Source organism: Barbus barbus, assembly GCF_936440315.1.
Source record: "Barbus barbus genome assembly, chromosome: 32".
Taxonomy (NCBI): Eukaryota; Metazoa; Chordata; class Actinopteri; order Cypriniformes; family Cyprinidae; genus Barbus; species Barbus barbus.
In genome coordinates this window covers 28,020,212-28,046,464 of record NC_136760.1, presented here as the reverse complement: position 1 = coordinate 28,046,464, position 26,253 = coordinate 28,020,212, and the positions used below count along the sequence as shown (strand labels likewise).

The 26,253-nt window shown below is 33.8% G+C and overlaps 2 protein-coding genes across 3 annotated transcripts in view; one reads left to right on the top strand and one right to left on the bottom strand.

The window, feature by feature from the left end:
* The window catches only part of LOC306852240 (nodal homolog), a gene marked incomplete at both ends in the record, with an annotated part of 4,889 nt that extends 633 nt beyond the window's left edge, over positions 1-4,256 (bottom strand). Inside the window, 2 exons of the mRNA XM_079388948.1 lie at positions 554-1,263; positions 4,019-4,256. Of these exons, the coding sequence (XP_079245074.1) occupies positions 554-1,263; positions 4,019-4,256 (948 nt within the window). The remainder of the gene's footprint in view (positions 1-553; positions 1,264-4,018) is intronic.
* Positions 4,257-5,455: 1,199 nt separating this feature from the next.
* The window catches only part of LOC306852061 (paladin-like), a 69,107-nt gene continuing 48,309 nt past the window's right edge, over positions 5,456-26,253 (top strand). Inside the window, exons 1-5 of one of the 2 annotated variants that reach the window (XM_079388668.1) lie at positions 5,456-5,584; positions 20,963-21,148; positions 21,236-21,338; positions 24,838-25,017; positions 25,284-25,448. In XM_079388668.1, the coding sequence (XP_079244794.1) occupies positions 20,976-21,148; positions 21,236-21,338; positions 24,838-25,017; positions 25,284-25,448 (621 nt within the window). In that variant the 5' untranslated portion in view covers positions 5,456-5,584; positions 20,963-20,975. Of the gene's footprint in view, positions 5,585-11,567; positions 11,891-20,962; positions 21,149-21,235; positions 21,339-24,837; positions 25,018-25,283; positions 25,449-26,253 lie in introns of those variants that run through there. The other variant, XM_079388667.1, reaches the window with a different exon arrangement.

Here is a 26,253-nt window from a genome sequence, read left to right as displayed (position 1 = left end):
TTTCTCTTATGTTTTTTTTTTTTACTGATTTTTTTTATGTAGTTTTATTTCAGTTTAAGTTAAACTAAATGTTAGCTTAATAAGTTTAATTTTTATTTCAGTTAACATTTCAAGTAACAAATTTTAGTTTTAATTTTTAACTGAATTTTCTGTAATTTTATTTCAAATTTAGTTATTTTAATATTTCAATGATAATGAGAAATGTTGCCTTGGCAGCTAGCTGAAATAATGTTTTAAAATATTATATTTAAGTTAACATTGTTAACATGCTTTATTTCAATTAATGAAAATGTTTTTTTATTTTAGGTGATTTCTTTTTTTAATTTTAAGTTTTTATAATAAAATTTTAGTTATTTAATATAAAATTTGAAAAATTAAAGTAAAACAAAAAATGCATTTACAATTAATTTTAAGTTATTTTAATAAATGATAACAACCCAAGTTCCAAGACAGAATGCAATCTTGATGCTTGCTGTTGTGTCTAAACTTTCCGTATTAATTATTTAATATTAAAAATAATGGCAAAGCTACATAAATATAAGGAGCGCCTCACCTGCATGTAAGCATGGTTGTTGGGATTCAGGTCTTCGCTCAGAGGGTTTGGGCAGCTCCCCTCGCAGCGGTATGCATTGTACTTCTTAGGGAAGACGATCCAGGAGCCCCATCCGATCTGACTGAAGTCCACATGCATGTCGACCCTCCTGCACATAGAGCTCTTCTCGGCCGGACCCTGAAGCGGCTCCGGGTTCCTCACCGGCTGACCCCTGCGGCCCCGCTTGCTCTTGTGTGGCTTGTCTCTCTGCACCTCCTTTCCTTCGCTGTTAAACAAGAACTTGGACTTCTCGGCCGTGTGCAGGAGACTGGCTCGGTCCTGCTCGCTCTGTCCAGAGACGGTGTGTGAGAAGACCAGCAGCATGGCTCTGTGACGGATCCCATCCGCAGCTTTACTCCCGGAGCGAAGAGCGTGTCTCGCCTCTCTCTTGCTCTTCAGGCGGATCCTCTCAGAGAGTTTGGGGCCGATCCAGTTTAGGAGCAGGTCTGTGGCGTTGTAGACCCTCCAGTGATGGGAGGCGCTCATCAGAGAGGAATCGGACAGAAGACCCAGGGACTGGTCCTGCTGGTGCCAGATCTCCACCGTGATGTTCGCTTGCTGTGTTTCTTTGGGAATACGAATCCTCAGCTCCACCGCCTGGATCTGACGCTCGGACAGAACTGAGGAAAGGTCGAAGTGTGTGACGTACTGTGTGTCTTGATTGGTCAAACCTGGAAGAGACAAGGAAATTACATGAGTAGATGTCATATATGAATACATGTCAGTCATATTTAGATTATTGTCAATGACCAATACCTTTGCTGGCTTGCTAAAAAATAATTTTAATCAATTTTAAGAGTTATCTGTTTTTGCAAAAAAACTGTTCATATATACACACACACACACACACACACACACACACACACACATATATATATACACTATACTACAAAATTTAAAATAATTATATGTTTAAACATTTAAAAATGAAAATAAATGTATTTTTATTTTATTTTCGCCTCATTTGATAACATTATTTTTAGGCTCCACATATTATTATAAAAAAGCAGTTCAGACTTGTTACAATTTTAAGTAAAAGTTTTGAATTATCATCCACCAACCACTGGAAAAGATGGGGGGGGGGGGGGCTATAGAGCTGATAAAATGTAAAAACTGTAACTTGAAGTAAGTCGCTTTGGATAAAAGCGTCTGCTAAATGCATAAATGCAAATGCAAATGTAAATATAATTTGTTTATTTAATTTGCAATGTTGCATACGCCTCATTTCATAAAATCATTTTTAGGCTGCATATATTACTATAAAAAAATCTATTTAGACTTAAATAATAAAAAATTAAATACATGTAAAAAAAGTTTTTAATCTCGGTTGAAACTTCACATATTACACACTGATGGGAAATTATATCATCCTTCAACCACTGAAAGAATGAAAATCATGGAAAAACAAAAAATGGGAAAACATCTAAATATATAATATATTTATTTATTTTGCATATGCCTTATTTGATGACATTTTTGGCACCATATATTACTAAAAAACTGTTTAGACTGGCTAAACTTTGAATTAATTTAAAAATAAAAATTTAACAATTTTTTTAATTTATTTAAATTCTTGGTTGACATTTTGCAAATGATATCATGCATCAGCCACTTATAATTTTTTTTTAAATCGAAATATATATAATTAATTTATTTTGCAATATTGTATATGTCTCATTTGATATCATCATTAAAATATGTGATTATAATACCACTCTCATATTTGAACACATTCACATGATTAAATGAATTATTAAATATTTAAGTGAAAAGAAAAACTTTTTTCCTTTTGATTTTAGGTTGAAATGTGTCAGATTTTGTGAGATTCACCCATCTAAAGACGTAACCCATCACTATGGCTCTTGGCTCTTTTGATATGTATTTTTCTCCAGGGATGAAGGACTGACTGTCATGTACACAAACCCAACAGTAATGAGGTGATTTGTGCAGCTGAACACACACTCTTTGATCCTCATGGATGAGGCTCTTGTCCACTGGAGTGTATTGGTTGTACATTTACATTCAAATTGCTAATTGCTTTGGTTTATCTAATCTTACCTGACTGTGTTTAAGAGCTCAGCCATTCAACATCAGCCTGTACTGGGCAGTTCAACTCAATGATGACTAAATAATCATTAGCGGTTTTTTCTTTAGTATTTAAAACATTTCTGGAAGCATTGCACTTTAACAAATTGGCTTGGTATGTTAATAATAATAATAATTAAAATTATTATTATTAAAAATATATACTACACGTTTATTGTTGCAGTCAGATTATTCAGTTTATTCTAAATATTTTTTGTTTATTGTAAATAATTATTAGACTGCAACAATAATAATAAAACTAAATATTTCAAATAATTATAATTTAAAATATTTGTTATATTTTGTTGCATTCAAATGATTATTCTAAGTTATTGTAAATAATCATTGCAACAATAAAAATATAATACATATATGATAATCATTATTTAAAATATTCCATATATCTTTATTGTTGTGGTCTAATTATTATTTTATTTATTCTAATTTATTGTAAGTAATCACTAGACTGCAACAATAATAATACTAATATAAATAAATGTTTTAAATAAAAATCATGATTTCAAATATTTATTATATTTTTTGTAGTACTCTAATAGTCTTTTTATTTTTCTAAATTGTTGTAAATAATAATTGCAACCACAACAACAACATTATCATCATCAAAAAAACTAAGTATTTATGTTAAACTGCAATTCTTTTAGAAATATATATTTTTAAATTCAATGGCAGACCCAATTTTAAATAAGCAATATACAATAATAAGGATGAAGCATCGATACATAATATGATCTATGATCAATCTCTTGATGTTAGGAACTTTCACCCCCCCCCCCCCCCCCCCCCCCCCCTTACTAATCTTAATGCAAATGAGCTTAAGTTAAAGTTCATCAAATATGAAGAACCACAATCAATTAGTCAAAGGTGTGGACCACATCAATGGAGCTAGTTTCATTTCTTGAACCTGATGAAAAGTCATGCAGTATCGATCGGATATTAGGTTTATCTTAACGGAGGGGCAAGGCAGTGCGTGCCTAATCCCTTCAGAGCAAACCCCGGATCGAAACCCATCGTTTAACACCTCAGACCTCCGTTAAACTCCCCGTGCCCGCGCTCCTAATCTAATCAAGCGACGTGTGAAAAAGAGCCGAGGCGCTGATGTGGATTTGGGTTTGTGTGAGGATGTCTGGCGAGGCTCTAATCCACATCAGCTTTGCGCAGAGCATTAGTCTTCAATGTGGATTGAAGATGTCTGGCGCTGAGATTTGACAGCAAGGAGCCAAAAAGAGCTTCGGAGACTTTCACCTCGGCGCGCGATTAGCGCCCAAACTTTTGCGAAAATAAATAAAAAGCAGCTAAGAACGATAGAAAAGCAAGTCTTACTCTTGGAGAGGATGCTCTTGATGGTGTCCGCTTGCTCGTGCTCCAGATGCTCCGCGGGACGCGTTTGGTTGATCTTGAAATGACGGTAGAGCTGCATCATGTACGTGGGTAAATGATGCCGGTGGCTTGTCTCGGTTCTGGGTGATATAATCCTCGTGCTATGATTACTGTGCTTTCCAAATACTCCAAGAAGCAGAAGCTGGTAGCAGGCCAGGCGCACAGCTCCGAGCGTGTTCATGATGGACTGAGGTCAGGATGACAGGTCGAGGATCCAGGAGAGCTTATATACCCCCCTCCCTCTGGCCCTCTGCATATTTAACAGCGGAGGACATTAAAGGAAATTGACATGCCTTGACAGCTCATCATCTATTCGTGTGGTAATGAGGAGCATATTTTACAATGAACAATTAAAACACCTTGCGCCTCGTGACGTCACCAGAGCTGCCCTTGTCCTTTGAAGACTGTGATGGTGCTTTGAGCTCGAGAAATGTCTCGAGTGTCTTTACTCGACCCTCATCAAATGCATTAAACATAACATTTATACATCGAAAGATTCAAGACAAATAGCATTTGCACATCCTATTGTGAGGTGTACTTCTGGGTTCAGTCATGTTTAGGTCATTGACTAATATCCATGCTGGCTTAAGTTACAGCTAATTTAATGGATAGTAAAAATTTTAATGAATTTTAAGTCATAGTTTAAGTATAATATTGACTGATGTGTGTGTAATTTATTTGTTTATATTGCAAGTTTGCATATGCCTCATTTGATATAATTACTTTTAGAACCATATGGTTTAAGAAAAATATTGTTTTTGTATATAATTTTTTTAAATAATGTATATTTAATGGGTATTAGATGAGTAGTAAACATTTGAATTAATTTTAAGTAATGGAATTTATTTATCTATATGGGCAGCTTACAGTAAAATATTGTAGGCTTTATGTTTTTAGGCTATATATATTCTTGAGACTCCATTTAAATAGAATATTGTAAAAAGTTGCGCGCACACACACACACACAGTATTTTATTTGTAATATACACTGCATATATGTATTTGCAACTTTATTTGTGTGCATGTGATTGTGTAACTTTCTACAATAATATATGTATTTGCAACTTTTATTTAAATTTATTTTTGCACTTTTGATATATCGATATATGTTTGTGTGAGTGAGTGAGTGTGTCTATTACTATGAAAAGCAGGGTTAGACTTTTTATATTTTATAAGGCAGCATTTATCCTCCACTGAAAAAAAATTAGATTCAACTTTTTATGGAACTTGATAAGAATCACTAGATAGACTCAAATACACACCACACCACATCCTTTTCTGTGTGTGGTTAAACTGCTGATTTTAGGATCCTTTCAGCGCCTGGCACCACACACACACACACACACAGAGAGTGAACGCACGCATGCTCAAACAGCCCGTCTTCCAAACCACGAGTGCCTTCTTTCTTTCTCTCCTGAGTGAGTGTTTGATTGCAGCCGTGCAGAGAGAGAGGGGTTTGCTGGAGTGTGTTTGCTCTGTTTTGAAGGCGGAGGCTGTTTCACGGCGATGGTGAGTGATTAAGTTTCTACAGTGCTTTATGTGGTCGAGCTTCTCCTCGCATGCATGGATGTAGTCTACATGTTGCGTGGAGCTGCATTGCTGCAGTTGAGAAAAGAGCGAAGCATTAAAACCAGTGTGTGCTAGAAACAGACCGGATCTGACCTGAGCCTCAGTGTAGCTGTATGTTACTGATTCTGCGTTAGATTGCATGACTATGATTCAGTCTGGTCAGATTATAACACACTATATCGAGTGTGATATGTAAATGAGTCTAGAGCGCACACATGTATCCTGTAGAGAAGATAAGCTACAAGAAATGCTTGGAAATGTTTCAAATGGGTCTGATTCAGTGAATCGATTCGAATGAATCTTTTAGTATTTTACAAGTGCTTTTTTCGAAGTGAATCAAAATGTAGCAGACAGTTACAGTTCTGCATTCCATCCCGCTGTTTGAACTCCACCGAATCATTAAAAAGAGCCGACTCAAAAGAACGATTCATTTTCAAATTATTCGTCGCAACAATCAAAAGAGAATCATTTGCGTATGTGTCGCTTTGAGTTACTTTGTTGCAGTTTACTAAACGAGAACTCGATTAAACTAACGATTACGTAGACATTTACGGCCATGGCCATCGTTTTGATATTAGATTAACTTATGAAGTTTTCCACACCCTGAGCTGAGTTTATAGCGTCTTTGATGCTGCAGCGAGAAGAAAACAGGTAAATTCATATCTGACTGACTGATGTAAACTAATCGATTTAATAGCATAAATCTCACGAAAAACACATTTCACTCCAACATTAAAACACGAAACATTTCCTTAATTTTCAGGAACTAAATGTGGAAAAAAAGCAAAATATTCTAATTTTTTTATAGGTTTTGGGGTGTTCTTGGCAGACTTCGTGAGCTGCATCTCAAATGAGAAACTTAGCGTTAAATAAGATATAATCTATTTCTCATTATTGAATAAGCTATGGATGAAACCTACATGCCAAAATCTTATCAGTCCACATAAAAGCTATTTGATGTTAGTGGATTGAAATGCTAATGTGCGAATCGAGAGTCACGCTTATGAAGATTAATGGTGATGTAGTTCATCAGGACTCTATGAATAATCCATCTGTGTGACCCTGGCAGTACTAGATTACAGGAGTTTGTGTTAGTGAATGAGATAAAGGCACATAAAGTGGTCTTTTCAGGGCTACAGAAAAAGCACGGGTCATTTGTGGAGATCATTATGAGGCCAATTAAAAGCAGTCAACTCATTTTGCCTCTGGTTGGAAAGAGTCTAGCAAGAAACACTTGAATTTATCAATATAGGTACATTTAAAGAGAAGGAATTGTACTTAAGATGGTATCTGCCTTTGACGTTCATAAGACTTTTGGAAGTTCATCTTAAGAAGTTTGAGCTCAAAGTAGAGGCCGGGGCAAGTTGTCACAAGATCTATATGAGGTTTAGTTTCAAACATCCAACTGTCTTAAAATATATTTTTTGGGTTGTGAATCCTGTCCTCCAAACTAAATTCATCCTATTTTAATTGCTTTTGAGTGGACAAACGATAAATATAATTTCTGTTTTAGCCACTTTTTGATTTATTTGATGTTTAATAATTGTCTTACTGTTTTAAATTTTGCTGAATAAGCCATTAAATAATTAAAAAACAACAGATTTTAAATTTGTTTCGTATTTCAACAAATTCTTCTTCTGTCGGTGTCAATAAACAGCAGGTTCCTATTGTGACAACTTACCCCATATCATGTGACAACATGCCCCGCTACTGGGTTCAGAGTGTGGAGTTTTAAATATATTTTTGTAATCGAGACTTTAAGTTTGTGTCTATATAGAAATTGACTTGGAAACCCCCCCCTGATAAATATTAATTGTAAATAGCTGAATGTCATTAGAGCATGATATTAAATCAAGTGTCATTTATTGTGAGGTATCTTAGTGCATCTTTCTTTAAAAGCAAATCATTGGACATTAATCCTGCAGCGTTCTAGCACAGATACAGCCGCTGTGATTTATTGCAATGACATCTGGTGTGAGTTTGGGTTTGCGGTGTATATTGTTTCATGCTCATTTAGTGTTTGTGGTTTGTACACCGAATGCCTGATGTGCACAGATGATTTCAGCCACTAGATGTCATATTGTCCAGCTGTTGTTTGTTTGAAGTCAGTCCAGTAATAGTGCGGCTGTGTCTGAATCCTGAAGAAACTCAGCATAGATGTGTCCTTCCCACAATGTGTCTGGCTGAATGTCCTGTTTAAACCTATGATTTCATTTCTACCAAAATAGAAATAAGCATTATAGTCATTAATTATTCACTTCTGCAGATCTCTGCATTAGATCATCAGACATGACGTACAGTATGCATTATAATCCAGAGTTATTTTAGTAGCATTGACATAGTATTATAGTTTTTATTCATAATTTGGATCAGTTGTTTTTCAAAAAAATAGAATTTCATTTCTTAAAGTTTTACTACTTTTGTTGTTTGTCATTTTTAGTATTTTTTTTTATTATCTAAAAGAGAAGGCTGATCCAGACCTCACTCAAACACGCCCCACATGTCTACGTCACGGTGTGGAAATATTTGTGTAATGCTGCCCAAATGTTCACGCAAAGAAAGAAGGCATGGTTCAGTAACCGCTGTAGTGTTGATGAAGCCGTGACAAGGAGACAAAAGCACTTTTTTTTTGAGAAAGCAAAAGCACTTTATTTGGGCTTCCTAAAGTAGATGCAGTTAGGAATCATTGATTAAGATTTGTTTACAACAGAACAGCACAACCCAAATGTTCGAATTTGTGCAATGCATTTTGTTTTGTGAACCTACAAGGCAGGCTGTGCATAAAGACTACTTCTAAAAAAAAAATTAAATTCTGAATTTGCTAAGACAATCTGGCGCGTCTGAATCAGCGACTGTAAGTATGTTTTGTTATTAGTTTAAGTATTTGCTATTGACTGGTCAGATGTGGAGTTTTGTGCGTCGTGTGTGAGGGGAACAGGGTCTCATCACAGCGGAGTGTACAGCCTGTCAGAAATGATGGAAAGGGGCGTTACATTTCTGACATGTGTTTGGCCAATCATAATGCACTGGGTCAGCTGGCCAATCGGAGCAGACTGTGCTTGTCGGAAGGAGGGGCTTTGAGAGAGGCGGGGCATAGAGGAACTAGAATAATGTACAGTATTTGAAGAATAATGTGTTTTGAACATTAAAGCATGTCAACATATTCTGTTACACCAAATACACAAAATAATGATCTTTAAAATACCATCATATGACCCCTTTAAAAAAATAGTAGAAATTTAATTTTTCATTTATATATTAAGTCTATATTATATCCATACCCTATAACGAGTGTGTGATATTTTGAATGAGTTTAAAATGCACACATTTATCACGCAGAGAAGATAAGTTACAAGAAACGCATGAAAATGTTTAAACTCCGCATCGGATTCAGTGAGTTGTATTTTGCATGCTGTTCTTTGGTAGTGAATTAAATATCTAGATATTTTATCGTTCCAAATTAAACTCAACCGAATCATTAAAACTCACTCACTCAAAATAACAGTTAATTCACAAATTCAGTCAAAGGAGAATCATTTGCTTATGTTTTTAATATATTTTTTTTCAGTTAACATTTTCAAGTAATTATTTATTTTTTAATGGTTTTAGTTAACTTAAATTACCCAGCTGCAGTCATTAAATGGCATTGTTTTTGGTGATGTTGATCATTGAGGGCAAATCCAGGAGGAAAGTGTTCTTCTCATGGACACATGCAGGTGTCAAGCTGTCAGTCCGCTCGGAAACGGATGTTTAAAACACAAAAGTGCATTGATGAGAGAGGCAGCAGGAAACGGGCAGGTAACGCTTTGTTTTTTTCTCAGCCTGAGAGGAAGTTTCACAGGAAGCTGAAATGTTGTTCACTGCTTCAGAGCATCACGTCACTCGATCTTCTGCTGCTTCCTCATCTGCTTTGCTTTGTTTCTCTAATTAAATCCAGAAGCGTAGCCGCTTAAACAAATTTCTCTTCATGCGTGTTGAACTGTAAAGTACCACAAGGTCACACAGCCTCAGAAAAAGAGAGATGCATGATTTCTGTCTTTGGTCTCGCATGCGTCTCTTCAGGTTCATCAAAGCCGTTAGACTGACAGAGGAAGAAACAGGTGTGGCCGGATTTGTTCTCACATAAACCTCAGCTCAAATCCAACTATATAAAATGTGTAAAAAAGATAAATGTTATATAATATACATTAAATATGTGTATATATAGTTTTTGAATTAAAATATTTTTTACTTTTTTTTACTTAAATGTATTAAAAATAGATAAATATGTCATATAATATATTAAATATAATGTGTGCATATGTGCGTGTGTATTTATGTGTGTGTGTGTATCTATAACATTTAGATTTCGAAGAACAAAAATCGCATGTGAAAGTCACAATGATGTAAAATAAATGATTTTTAATTTTGAGCTAGACAAATCCTTTAAGAAACAAACTGAAGCAAACTTTTCAGAGCTCACATTGATGTGTTTTTCGATGGAGAGAAGTTTTCTCAGATTCTGGCCTCATAATGTTGTTTTTTTTTTCTTGTGTGTTGGATTAAGAGGTCCTTCAGTGAGTTTGTGTTCATGTGGTTTGTGAATAGAGTAAATGTAACTTAGATTGAGATAGTACAGCAATTTCCTGCCTCACCCTGTTGCCCCATGCTGTATTTCTCTCTCTCTGTGAGTTTGTGTGTCACAACTGCTGTTTTCTGAATTAGTCAGTCACACAGACGTCTTGGACTCCATCAGAAGTGTTTTCTGAATACCCCCTGAAGAGTGTCCTGAAAAACCCTGTGCTTCGGAGGAACTGCTTTGGTTATGTGGAGGCCCAGACACGCTTTCTAAGCTGAATTTTTGGTTAAATGACATAACTCTGAATTGGATTAAATGAAGAGTTCATTTACAAAAACCGATAACTCCAATTTTATCTTTTTTCAGAAATCACTTTTTTTTTATAGCGCGAATCATATCAATCAAACTGCAGTCGGATTGTTTTGATTAAAGGGGTCATATGATGCGATTTCAAGTTTTCCTTTCTCTTTGGAGTGTTACAAGCTGTTCATGCATGGATACGATCCCTAAAGTTACAAAGACTAAAGTCTCAAACCCAAAGAGATATTCTTTATAAAAGTTAAGACTCGACCACGTCCCCCTAAAACGGCTCATTCAAACACACCCCCACACGTCTACATCACAGTGTGGGGAGATTTGCAAAACACCTCCCCAAATGTATACACGATGAAAGAGGGCGTTATTTTTATTCTCGCTGTAGTATTGTTGTATGTCCTGGAGATGCTGTGTTTCGTTGTGAAAGTGAAACTACTTTGTTTGGGCTTCCAAAAGAGGACACAACTAGAAATCAGTGGTTAAGTTGTATTTAAACACTGTTCCAGAACAGTTCAACCCAAATATTGGAGTGTGTGCAGCGCATTTTACGGAGGACTGTTTCCTGAACCTGGAAGAGCAGCCTGCAATGCTGGCTGCACAAAGGCACAAATTGTGAGATTAAAAAGTCACAAATACCTATATATAATATACACTTGCTAATATTTTGAATTATTTCAATGGTTTCTGTTTAATTGATAACATTAAAGTACATTGGCTTTTACAGTATACTCTGTCATGTCCTGGGATGAGTGTGTGTGTGTGTGTCCTGTCTTCCTTCAAACCTGTGCTGAGGTTTACCGTGTTTACTCAGCTGTGTGTGTTGACAATCCGAGATGAGGCATCTTAATTGCTTACGAATGAAGTAATTAGTGCGATGTGCTAACTTACGAGAGCTGCGGTGAATGACGTGATGTAAACACACATGCTGTTGGCTCGTTGTGTTGTTTGGCTTATGTGTGTGTGTGTGTGTGTGAGAGAGACTGTGTGTGAGTGATTGTAGGGGCGGCAGTCACATGCTCGCACTGTGGAGAGCTTTTAATTCATGTGGTAGTGTGTGTGTGTGTGTGTGTGTGCTGATGGGTAAGACCCACCCACACATCCTTCACATACATGGATTTACCACGCCGCTCTTCCTGAGATTGTGTTTGTGTCTGACACTCGGACTGAAGATCGCTCTCGCTGTCTTAGACTGCTAATCAGAGGCCAACGGTCCTAAACACACACACACACACACACACACACACACACACACACACGCATGCACGCGGCTGTAGAGTCACTCATGGCACGCCTCAGTTAGTCTGCGGGATCTGTGCTGTCGCTCTGCCCAGACGTCTGTGGATTTGATGCTGCTGTGGCATGTGTGTCCTCAGGTACGGTCGCTTCCAGCGTGTGTGTGTTTTATATCACTCGAGTGTGTTTTTGTGTTCTCTGCTGGCTTTATTTGTGCAGAAATACTTATTTTAGTGATTAATGTTGTTTGAGCACTGTTTCTCAGGGAGATTTATGAGCATGTTGGCTTTGAATGATTGAGTTTGTTTATATATGCTTCTGAAATATTTCTGTATTGAGACAAACTGTCAGTTTTCTATGCGTTTCATGTCTGTTTTGTGTAAGCGATGTCTGAGGTGATGAACAAGACTGGTTTAAAAATGTCTAATTCTTACAAAAATCATGTTGGTATGTTTTAAAAAGAAACTTTAAAGATTCTAAAAGTGTCAAAGTAAAAAATAGAATAAAATATGCATCTCTGTGTCTTAAAAGAATTTTGAACAAAAGAGTTTTTAAGGTATTTTTTAATTCAAATGAAATTGGGGAATATCATGGGGTGTTGCCATTTGACAACCTCTCTGTGATGTAATTTCCTGTTTTATGGTTTTCTTGACACAAACAACAAAAATTAGTTCCTGTCGGTTACACCACACTGATTTGTCAGATAATTATTGTGGATATGTGTATATGTATAATTTATATTTATTTTTAAATAAAATATCTCAATATTGTATTTATTAAACCTCTAAAAGTTTTTTGTTTACATAATGTGTGTCTGTGCATATTTATGTAGCCTATATATAAATACACACGCATGCATATATTTAAGAAAAATGTTGTTTATATATTAAGTATATTTATAATATAAATTATATGAATATAAATTTATGCATGTAAATACATGAAAAATGTCAAAATAAATACTTTGTGTGTGTATTTGTTTATATATATATATATATATATATATATATATATATATATATATATATATATATATATATATATATAAAATAAAAAAACAGCATACATGTAACAAACTTTTATTTTGGTTGCGATTAATCGTATGTTAAATTTAATATGTATGTGCATAAAATATATTTATTTCAATAATATTTACTACATTTCATTTTTGAAATTATGTATGAAATAATTTAGAAATCTGTCAATTAAATCTATAATATAATATTATATAATGTTTATGTATGTTCATAATATTTAATACAATATTAAAATATATTTTACTAATTTATTTACTTATTATATAAACTTATTTACTAACGTTTGCAATAGTTTTTATAGTTGTGTTGCATGTTAATATTACAATACAGCAGCTTATATAGTAGAGCTGTATTGCATGTTCTCAGATACATGTCTTTGTGTGTGTCCTGTCTTTGCACTTATAATGTATTTTTGCATAATTTAATAAATGCAGCGATGGAATGGCGTCATTGAGCCGCTCTCACTGTTTGATGCTTCGGTTGTTAGGCACATGATGTGACTCTAGAGGATCTTTACTGGCAAATAAACTGATAAATGCTGAATGCAGTTTCAGTAATGGCTTTCTCAGTGCTGTGGTTTGATTCGAGCTCCATCATATGATGGTTTTTAGTGGGTTTCAGTGAGAGACGTGATGTCTGTCTGTCTGTGTGGGTCACATTGCTCTTTACTAACCCACAACCCACACATTCACCCTCCCTCGTGTCGCTCGAAGCCGTTTGACGTTCATCAGTGGATGCAGAATGTCCAATCTGCTCTTTTCCATGCAATGACAGCGAATGAAGCATCGGCCTAATAGTTATCGTTTTAGCAAACGGCCATATCCAAATACATGATATTGATAACTAATCCTGTCCTGCAGCCGTGAGTTATCTAACAGCTGGTTTCTGGCTCATTTAAGGTCTCACACTTTAAGACCGCTGTGTTCATGTGTGTACGGTAGCCTCACCATACACACAGTGGTCTTAAAGTGTTTTCATTTTGGGCTGTGCTCAGAGAGCCCTTCAGAATAACTGTAATTATGTGCTATTTCTGATCTGTAAATGGCTGTGTGTGTGTGAGAGATGAAGCACGGTTTGTCCTGTAGCATTCTGGGAAAGCCTATTTGCGTTCAGACATGGGACAAGTTCAGTTCAAGTGCTGATATTTAGTTGACAGTCATGCATTTGGCTGATGCTTTTATCCACTGCATTCAAGCTGCGCATCAGTTGTTCTGATGGTTGCATGCACTGTGTCTTTGTTTGTACTTTCCTTACAAAAGTACCATGTATATAGGGCATAGTGATAATGCAATGGTTTCTGTACATGTAGTATTATTTTAAATGTCATCACATGTATCCTGTGTGTGTAACTAAAATATCAAAATATATTTACTAATGTTTGCAATTATTTTATATTTGTTTTGTTTGTAACGCCATGTTTTAGTATCATTTCAATTGAGTGATTTAAGGTCGTGTGATTTTAATTTAGCGTCTAATGCAAAATCTTTAATTTAGTTTTTTTTAACTGAACCTGAAGGTTATTAGTTCGCAGGAACCTCAGTTAAATTGTAAATATTATGGTGTGTGAATATGTAAATCATGAAGTAACATGTACATCCCCGCGGTATTGCAACGCAGGAAGTAGTGTGAGGAAGTTAGTTTTTTCGGAGCAGTTGTTCTTACTATAAGGGAGGTCTGATACTGTGCTTCACTGCTGATGGAGGTCAAACTGTGATTATCAACACAATGACAATATCCATAGTGTAAAACCCCAGTGAAAACTTGAGTCTTTCTCCAGTGAATCATACATGTGAGCTTCATGCATTAGGATGTTCTGCTCTTAAAGACACGCAACATCCTTGTTTTTCTGAGGGCACTTCCCTGCTGAAGGGATTTTTGTGTGTTTTGTCATGGTTTTGTAACTCTGACCCTTCTGTCTATTACACATGGTGTGTAATAATGCGCCACAGATTACGGATGTGTTCTGATTTCCACACAGATCCCTGTGAAGTGGACTTAACGGTATTTTGACTGTCTTAAAGGGATTTTTACCACAAAAATTAAAGTTCTGGCACAATTTACTCTCCATTATGTCATTCCATTATAGTTAACTAAAATTAAAACTATGAAAACATGAATATTAAAAAGTATTTTAATTCAACTAGTTGCCAAGGCAACATTTTTTGTTTTTATTTATTTTTAACATAATACTAAAATAACTAAAAAAAAAAAAAAAAAACATAAATCTAATAATAATGACAAAAACACGCAATTTTTTTTTTTTTTTTTTTTTTTTTTTTTTTACAAAAAATACAAATTAAAAACTGAGCTATTAATGAAAATTATAATATCTCATTAAAAAAAAAAAGTTTCAAGCCTATAAATAAAAAAAAATAAAAAAAAAAAAGGTGTAAAAACTATTTCATATCAGGAATTATACATTGAAATAATCGTGAAATTTAGAAAAAACTATAATGAATACTTTTATTTATGACTTTTTTAATACAATGTTTGACCGTCTGTGGAACACACAAGATATTTTGAAAAATGAAATGTTTACTTTATTTATTAATTTAGTCAAATGTCTGTTTTTGTCTATACAGTGGAAGTCAATGAGCACGAATGTTTGGTTCCCAGCATTCTTCAAAATATCTTCTGTATGAAAGAGATGCTTCTTTACAAGGATTTTTGGTTGTTGTTTCTCTAAAACTTGATCTAAATCCACTTTGAACTCTGTTTAAAGGTGTATTTCACACTTTTTGTGAGCGATTTGTAAGATATTAGGATTGAAACCTGATCAGACCTGTTTGTGTTCGTACCAGGAGTTGTGTTCGTGTCAGTCTTGTGTATGTTTTTGTACACTTGAGATATTTCTGAATTAAAGATGTGATTTTGAAAAGCGGCCTCTTTCAGACGAGGTTTATGATGGAGACATTCCAGTGAGACGTGATGGATGATTGTGCTAAATCTCACTAAATGTGGAGAAAGGTGTGTCATGTCATGAGAAGAAAATAATAATGTCCTTAATGGATTATAATAGGAACCACAGAAGAGATTGTTAAATTCTGAAATCTCACCACACTTCCTGTGAAGATGGGCGGCAGCTCTCTGTTTGTGAGGTGTGTCACCTAAAACTGACTTTGTGGTTACAAACAGGGATTAATGACTCTTTATTCTGGCAAAAAAAAAAAAAGCAGTAACGGATGGTAATATTGTGGTACTTTGATAGACTGTTACTTTTTATTTTAAAATTAAGCTAATATTTTTTAGCATTTATTTTTATTTTTTTATTTTGTTTTAATTTTATATTTTTTATTTTTATCTTATTTTTAAATATTTTTTATTTTATTGGTTTGATTGTTTTTTCATTACATTAATTTCCATTTCATTTTTTATTTTAAATTTTTATTATCTAATTGTTTATTTATTTTTTATTTTATTTCATTATTTTTTTTTATTTTATTTTTTTTATTTTTTGATAAAGTTTTGTTTATTTTATTTTTATATACAAAAGAATATACTCTGGTATCATATTTCGCAAAACCTGTTAAACCATTTAAAGAAGTGCTGCATTTTAGACGAGTTTTTGAATGATTTTCCAGCTGTGTTTGTTTCACCATAATTACAGCGTTTGCTTCAGTCACATGTTCATTTGACCTTCTTTCAGTTTCAGAAATGTTGATGTGAGATATGTGAGCATTTGGAGATTAAGAAATATTATTGTAACAAAGTTCGTAGAACGGGAAGGAGGCGGCGGGAACCGGCAAACATTTAAAGAGTTTAATAACAAAATAAACAAACACAAAAGTAAAGTGGAAGCCCCTCACGGACGACTGCCGCACACAAAACACAAACTAAAGTCCAGGCCTGGTCCTCTCTCGTCTTCCACTGTCATCACTCCTCCTTTTATCCTTCCGGAGCTCCTCCGTGGGACTCGAGACCGGCGAGTGGTGCAGGTGTCGCTCATTATCGTTAACTCCACCGGCCTCGCTCCGTTCCCACGGCTCTCGGCCCTGCCCCACTCACCACAATTATATATTAAATTCAACCTGAAATCCAAATTGAGCCTATTTACTTTATTAATACACTTATGATTTATTAGTGCATTTTATGTTTTGCCGTCAACATCAGAATATAGAGAAACTTTTTTTAACCATTTAATCAAAACCTTCCGTTTTGACTTTGAATATCATGTTTCAGTCAGAATAATCAGATTATGAATGCAACAGGTTTATTGCCGTTCACCACAGAGCATCATCTCTTCTTCCTCTGGTTTGTATGAAGTGTGTAAGTGATGCTCTTACACTGGAGGTCAAACTTCACACGACCCTCAGCTTATGTCTGTAACACATTACCAACAAATAATATCATCTACAAAAATGACTTCTATTGTAAGAGCACTAACTGTAAACTGCAATACAATAACACAAAATAAATATGAGAACATATGATAAATACAACTACAATATTATATACAATTTTCTAATTGTATATAATATTTTTTATTTTCACACACTGTGAAAATTACTGTTTCCAGTAACTAACATTTTTATTTATTTATTTTAATTTTGGTAATCTATTTTAAATTATTTTATTTTTATTTATTACATTTTTTTTAATTTTATTTCTTATTTAATATTTTATTGTATTTTTAGTTCACTTTTTTTATTGCATTTTTCAATTTATTTTGCATTTTTGGGCTGATTTTGAGCACAAAGTACATTATGTGCTTTCTGCAAATAGTTGTTGCAAAGACTAAATGTCTCCTGAATTGTGACGGTGTCATGCTCTAATGTCATCCGAGTCATATTTTCTTCTATTTTGTGTAGTTTTGTTCATGTTTTTTTGAAGATTAGGGTGTCATACAACCAGTTCATGTTGAGATCATTGAGAAACTTTTTTTTTTTTGAGTTGGTACATGGTGTTTTTTGGTTTCATATGGTCAGTTGCAGTTTATTATTTGCATTTAGCATGCATTTCCCTGCTGCATGTTGCAGGACAGACCTGTTTGACTCATTTCTGGGTCACGAGCCACCCGTTGAGCTCCGCTAATCTAACAGACGTGATTGAGATCAATCCTCTATCCATCAGTCCGAGCGTTCCCAGCTCTTCTCATTGCTATAAATGTGGTGTCTGGTCTGTGATATACATCTCTTAAGAATGAGGAGCGTTCTGCATCCTTCCTCTGATTAGCCCGTTTGACTGCAGATGCTTCCTGCAGCTGCAGAGCACTTCCTGTCTACGCGAGACCCTTTTGTGCGAGCGGCCCGTCTCAGCTTGAGCTTCACCCGCTGAATTTCAATAGCTGTTGAGGCGGGAAGCGGGAATGTCCATCTGTGTTCATCTCTGCAGCTTTTCCGTCTTCCGCCGAGGACACTGGGAGATTTTATTTTCCCTGTGAATGGCTCGCAGTAATTGGCTTTCCTGAGGGAATTCGCTCACTTTGAGAACCAGAGTTTTGTTTTGCTTCCCGATTTGATTCAGCATGGAGATGATAGTGATAATGTAGGAATGTAGGAATCTTTATTGTGTGGTTGACGGACTAAAAAAAACAAAACAACTGTTTTGGTCTATTCAGGAGTGTCCATCCAATTTTTTTATTTTATTTTAATTTTTTTTATCATGTATATAATTTTTATTTTTGTTTTATTTTGTATATATAAATTATCATTTAATTTTTAGGATTTCATTTTCATCCTTTTTTTTTTATTTTTTATTTTTATTTTTTTATTTCATTATTTATTTGATATTTTAAATGTATTTATTTATATCCTATTGTTTTTTATTTATTTAATTTATTTATTTATTTTTTTTATGTAATTTTTATCCTTTATTTTTTATCCTCTATTTTATTCATTTTATTTAATTTTATATTTTTTGTTATTTATAAATTGTGTATTTTATTTGTATTTAACTATTTTTAAGTTTATTTCATTATTTTTTATAATATTTATTTTATTATATTTAGTTTTTACACTCTTCATATATATTTATATCTTAGATTCAAATTGGTTGTCAAATTGTATTTTTTCTTCTCCTCTCACACTCAACCGATTGAGCTCATGCTGCTTTGAAACATTTAAAGCACTAGAAATGAAGCAGTGGAAGACAATAATTTCAGGTTTGTTTCCAGGTCACGTTGACCCAGATTCTGAAAAGTGACTAAAACGCTCAAAAGCACCAGCGTGCCCTTGAAGATGCCATTCAAGCCCTGCTCTCTCCAGCGGAACTGGCAGTAAACACTTGTAAATGTAAAGGCGAGAAGCATGCCTGCGGTGACAGACGGGGTCTTGACTGCTTGTTTTTCAGATAGGATGTTTGTGAGCGTTCGTCTGGCGGCCCGTGGGTGGGTTTTCAGGTCAGACGTTCATCTAGGGCACACTTCTGCAGGCTGCGCTCTGAAGATGACACCTTAAACTTGCCCCACTTACATAAGAGCTCCATCCGGCACGCATGAAAAACAAGTCACTGTGCAGACTGAGACTATTCAGCATGGCATGAATTTATTGTCCTGTTCTGAAGAAAGAGGCAGCGGGAATCACTTGTGAGCTCGGGATAGAAAACAGGGCTCTTTATGGACCCCGAAGGAGTCGGAGCTTTACATCTGCTGCAGCTGAGGCTCCAGATGGACACGACAGATGTGTGTGTGTGCTTCAAGACTCATTTTTGTTTTACTGTGTGCATGCAGTGCAAGTAATAAACTTTTGATATTTTTTTTGTTAGTACACTGTTTCCCAGTAGGAACACTCTTAAATCAAGATGCATTTAACTGAGATGCAAAATGAGCTCACCTAACTTGATCAACTGCTCGGAAATCAAGGTCATGTTTAAAACAAGAAAAATATCATTTATTTCTGTGATCAAAGCTGAATTTTCAGCAGTCTTCAGTGTCACATGACCCTTCAGAAATCATTCTAATAAGCTGATTTGCTGCATAAGAATTCTGATTATTATCAATGTTGAAAATTGCCTAAATAACTTAATTTTGGTTTCTCAGAAAACACCTTTTATATACTTCTGTATCTCAGTAAAATGTATCTCGATTTTAGAAAGTTTAGATATTTGTAATGGAAAAAAAGACAAAAACACAGAGGAAGAACAGCCTTTTTTTTGCTGTTTTATATCAGATAATTATGAGCGCTGTTGATTCAAACAGATTTTCTGATCAGATGCTGATCATTTGACTGTTACTGAGATCATTATAAGAGCAGATGAACCTTATTGTGGTGAAAAAGTGTCTCTTTTGACTTCATCCACTTAACATCATGGCAGTTTTGTGCTTCACGTAGGCCTAGTTTGTCTAAAGGGAATGAAGAATGAACCGGCTAGACTGATTCACCGCAGATGTTCTCAGATATGTTTACTATTCAGATTAAACTGATTTTCTATTGCATTCATCATAAATAGTGATGAAAGCCAGAATATTAGATATCATGTATGTATGTTGACTTAGTAATGCACCATTTTGTAGAGGGGCGTCAAAATGACAATTTTCTCCTGAATTTTGGAGCCAAATTACAGGGGGTAAAAATGACTTCAGAAAGCTGGCAGCATCATTATATTATTTTTACACAAAGATTGGTAGATCTAGTAGTAAAATCTGTTGCTTTTAGCAATCTTTGTTGCATTCTATGCCAAAGGTGACATTCAAAAACAGGGAAAAAATACTTTTTTCAAACTTTTTTCCAAAGTTTGCATGCCTGTAACTCGAGAAGTATTAAATATATATTAATATTCTTTAAGAGTTTAGTTCTTAAGCAACTTTTCTTTTAGTATATTCATTTTTAAGGCTCTATATGGCTCAGTTCCAGAGATACTGGAATCTCAATATGGCTCCAGGTGTAAATGGTACACACATTCAGCCGTCAAAAATCAAATGTGGGATACTTTGTATACAGCTGACATTTTTTTTTTATTTAAATTTTTTTATTATTCATATAATAAATAAAAAGAAAACAAGTAGATAGAACAGAAAAAGAATAGAGAAAGCTAGTGTTAGAGGCCTTTATTGTTAAAGAAAAGCAGCAGTTAGAAAACAAATAGAGTGCAAGTGTTAGAGGGTCAATTTTTTTGCTGATTGTATTTACACACATTATATGAACAAACACTTTTATTTTGGATGCGATTAATCGTTTGACAGAACTACTTTAACTGGAGTCTGCTGGTGTGTAATGTGTGTTTGTGTTTGATTGACAGCTGCTAGAGGAGTATGGGTACGACTGCCAGTGCTGCTCCCCAGCCCACACTGCATGAGAGTTTCCACGGCAACGGGATGATGGACAGCAGGCGGTCGGCGAGCAGCGCCTCCTTCCAGACGCTGAGCATCCACAACAACAAGGGCAAATCCATCATCACCAATAAAGTGGCTCCTGTGGTCATCACGTACGTCTGGCCGCCCTGGCCTCTGGTCTCTGTTCTGAGAGCGCCTGCAGTTAATTCGCCTGATTGAGTCTCTGTGTGTGTTTGTAGGTATAACTGCAGACAGGAGTTTCAGATCCACGATGATGTTGTCCGTACAAACTATAAAGTTGGGAGGATCTCCGATAACATGCCTGAGCACCATCTGGTCCAGGTGAGCCGGACTCCTGCTCTCATGCACTGGGGGCGAATCTCAGGAAAACAGGGTGCATTTTTGCAGAAAATTAAGTGTATTTTTAGATTTATAGTTAATATTTTAGTTTTTTGTTTTTTTCATGACAATTAAGCACATTTTCCATTCAAATTCTCATTATTGTTACTTGAAATAAAATAATCACTAACTAAAAACAAATATAAAAAAAAAATACTTTTTTTAAAAATTATTTCAGCTAGTTGCCAAAGCAACATTTTTCATTTTCATTTAGTTGAACTTGATGTACTGAAACAACTAAAGCTAAATCTGAAATAAAAATTAACAAAATATATAGGCATGTTAAAAAAACTAATAAAAATGACAAAAATACAGGAGTACTAAAATGTAAACAAAGGACACACATTTTGCATAAAAATATTTTTTAAAGATTTTTTTGTATTTATTTTTATTGTTTTATAGTTTTTCATATATATATATATATATATATATATATATATATATATATATATATATATATATATATATATATATATATATATATATATATATATATATATATATATATATATATATATACATTTTTTTTTTTTTTTTTTTTTTTTTTTACACTGTGCCCATTAAGACGGGAAAGGGAATGACAATTAATCACATTTGCCCTTCAAATTCTCATTGTTATAAGGGTTATTATACTTTACTAAAACCATTAAATTATGTGAAATAAAATTCAATGTTATAAACTAAATATTAAAAAAATAAATTATTTTATTTCAGCTAGTTGCCAACCAAGCATTTTCATATGCATTTAATTTAACTTGATTTACAAAAATAGCTAAAATGCAAATAATAATGAATAAAAACTATGTAGACATAAAAAAACTTAATAAAATGACAAAGCAAAATTACTAAAATTTTAACCAAAAAATTAAATGAAACGGAACATTTTATTCAAATGAAACAGAAAATATAAAAATAAAAACTAATTGGAAAAAAACTAAAATAACACTGACTGTAATACATATGAAAATGTTCATTTTGAATTAGCTTTTTTTTTAAATTAAATGAATAAACTGAAAAATTAATGGCAGAACAGCAAATGCTGCCACAGTGTTTAAATTCAGATATTTGTAGTCAAATGAAAAAAATAAATAATAAAATAATTAATAATAACATTACATTAATGGGGTGAGATTAATTATTTAATCTTTTGCATTACAGTAATGAGAATCAGAAAAATCTGCTTAAATATTATGATTTTTTTTTTGTACCAAAATGTACAAAAGTGTAGTACGTACAGTACCATAGTAAATGGTAATTAGTAAATGCCATACCATAGTATCATAGCAAATAACATATCAAATTTGAGTTTTTGCAAGCTACAGCAGTGTGCAAGCTCTGTTTATTTATGCAGTAAATACCATGGTACATGAATATGCTTTGATATATACCATGATGCCACCACAGTCATTCTTTGTAAGGGATGTTTTTGTTCACTCTTAATGTCAGATCTGACCTAATTTGCTTCATAAGTCACAGTGGATTCCAGTGTATTTGTGTCTAAATGGGAGGAGAGAGCCACGGGTCGTAAATGTGTCCCGGCGCGTCTCTGTCTTCACAAACAGAGCGTAGCGAGTGTGTCATTAATTACTGCGCTCTTTAGTCTTCGCAGGACGTTTGCACCTTTCTCTGAAGGCTTTGAAGCTCCTCGCCTCCCGCTGGCCGCTGAAGACATGCGCTCGTTCCCTTTGTTTGCTCGTTAGTTTCTGTTTGCTGACGAGCCAATGATGAGTTTCGCTGCAAATCAACAGATAACACAAAGCGGCCGCTTGTCAAACACTCGCCATTGTTCCGGTTCCTTTCCAGAACATCGTGTTATTTGATGTTCTTCTGGAGTTGAATGCTCATGTTTTCTACATCATAAAGTAGTAATTAAGTGTTTGGCAGATCATTTTATTAAAGCTTGAATGGCATGTCAGAATTTTCTGAATTAAAATTTACCAACTGTAAAAATCTTAATCATCAGGGCTACTTTAGTATTACTTATGCAGTATTTTATTTAAATTTAATTAGTTTAACTTTTGTGTTTTTTCATAAATATTATTGTTTTGGTTTAATTTTATTTTTTTTAGTGCTAAAACTTTAACTAAAAATTAAACAGATTATACAAATGAAGTAATTTAAATTATGAATTACATTTTTTTTATAATACTGACTGTAATAAATCTGAACATTTTGATATGACATTTTGACAATGACAGCTTTTTTTTTTCACCATTACCGTTTAGGTTTAATAATTTTATTATTATTTTTTATTTCAGTGCTAAAACTTCAATCAAAAATGAAAATGAAAATGGAGATTATTTTAAAAAATGATTAAAATTATGAACAACTAAAAATGCTAAAATAACTTTAATATGTGCACATTTTAATTAAGTCTTTTTTTAATTAAATAAATGAAAAGCAGTATAACAAATGCTTCCACAGTGTATACATTTAGATATATATATATATAGGATGAAATAAAAATAAATAATGATAATAAAAGGCCCAAAATAGCAGCAAATGTAACATTTAAAGCTAGTTTTGTGCCTCATTTCTGTTTGATGTTATTTTATCTGCTGCATGGATTTGATTCCTACAGAAAATGTTTAGCTTGAATTCAATGGAAATTGCTTTGGAAAAAAAAATCTGCCAAATGAATAAATGTAGAGGCGAGTTAATTTAGTGATTGTTACTGGCTTCAACAGCAAATCACATCATTTTGCCATAATGAACGTTGCCATAGAGATTAATAACTTTAGTTGGAGGACATGAACAGCTCAGAGCAGAATTTCAGCTTGCGATTATGCAACGTGAACCTGTGTGGACACACTTTAATTATATTCCTGTGAATAATGTGATAAAAGACCAGCATAAATGCTTGAAATTAGTTTGAAAAAACAGTGCATTCTTCTTTTTCCCTGCAATAGCAAGACTTTTTTTTCCTTAGAAATGCATGATATAAATGTACAATTCTGACTTTTTTCCTCAGAATTGTGAGATATAAACTTGCAATTCTAATAAAAAATTCATGTTTTTTCCTCAGAATTGGACTTTGTAACTCACAATTCTCACAATTCTGAGAAAAGAAGAAAGAATTGTGAGGTATAAACTAAAAAAAAAAGATCAGAATTATGAGATAAAACAAGAAAAATCAGAATTTCTCAGAATTGTGAGGAAAAAGTCAAAACTCTGAGATATAAACTAAAACAAGTCAAAATTACGAGGAAAAAAAGCCAGAATTGTGAGATATAAATTTGCAATTGTGAACGAAAAAACAAAATATATTTTATTTTTTATTCTATTATTTATCAGAAATAAGCTTCCATAAATGTGTTTCTCTACAAAGCATTTTAATTAGAAAACACAATTGAGTTGGAAGGAAAAGCAGCATTAATTTAGTTTAAAAAGCCCTTTTTTGAGTGTTTAAAGATGACTGATTATCTGATCACACTCTTCTCAGGGCTCTTACTTCATGGTGCAGGATGTTTTCAGCAAAGCGGACGTCCTCAGCACCAGCGGCTTGTACGGAGCGCCCAACTTCCGCCAGAGCAAAGGCAGCCTCCCGCTCTACGGCATGGGCCAGCCCAGCCTGAGTGGCTTCAAACAGGTCCTCCAGAGACTGCAGGGTCAAGGCCATCAGGTCAGTACGTGGAAATCTCCTGCGGCTCTGTGTTGAGCTTCTATCAAGAGAAAGCGATGTGCAAATAATGCTGCTGATAAGGTGTCTGTCTGCGCTGAGATTAAACCTGTTGTTGATTCAGCTAAATGCGTTTTACTGATTAAACTGATGCTTTAAATTAAACTCTGCTGAGTTCGAGCAAATGAGTTTAAATAAGCGTGATGATTACTGACTTGTTACGAGTCGAGTTTTATTTGGCCTGATTTACATGCGTTTGCTCTCAAAAGGAGGTGATTTTCTTCTGTTTGCGTGAGGAGCCCGTTGTGTTCCTGCGTTTGGAGGGCGACTTCCTTCCCTATACACCCCGGAGGAAGGAGAACCTTCATGAGAACCTGCATGATCTCGGACGCGACGCTTGCTCGGAGAATCTAGAGCTCACCATCAGAAAAGAGGTCAGGAGATGAGAATATAGCATACGATCTACAGAACAGAACAAAAGTTAATGACTCACTTAATTTATTTGGAAAACATAAACCTGAATGCAGACCTGAATGAACATTTGAACTGGATTAAAATTCTTTTTGAAATGATATACAGTAACTGTCCTGAGATCAGGGGAAAAAATTATTAATGTAATCATTATTTGTATACATTATTATTATTATTATTATTATTATTATTATTATTATTATTATCATTATTATTAATAATAATAATTATAATTATTACTATTAATAATAATAATGTTTTATGATTTTGATTAATAACAGTAGTAGTAGTAATAATAATAATAATGATGCATCAATGGAAGTATAATTAATCCTATAATTTAATTAATCAGATAAAATTGAAGTAATATTTTCTGATCTTAGGTTTAGCTATACTTTTATTGATTTATTATTGTTATTATTATTAAAGCAGTGAAGCATACTTTTTTTTTTTTTTTTTCCTGATTTTAGGATTAATTATAATTATTTTTTTATTTACTTTAGTATTATTTTTATATATATTTAGTATTATTTTGTTCTGATCTTAGATTAATAATATATATATTAATGCATTATTATTATTATTATTATTATTATTATTATTAAAGCAGTGAGGCATACTCAATAATAATAATGATAGTAATTTTTTTTTTAAATTCTGATCCCAGGATTAAATATTTATATGAATTCATTGTATATTAAATACTATTATAGTAAAGCCGTGAAATATACTATTTAGTTATAAATAATAAATAATTTAAATGTTATC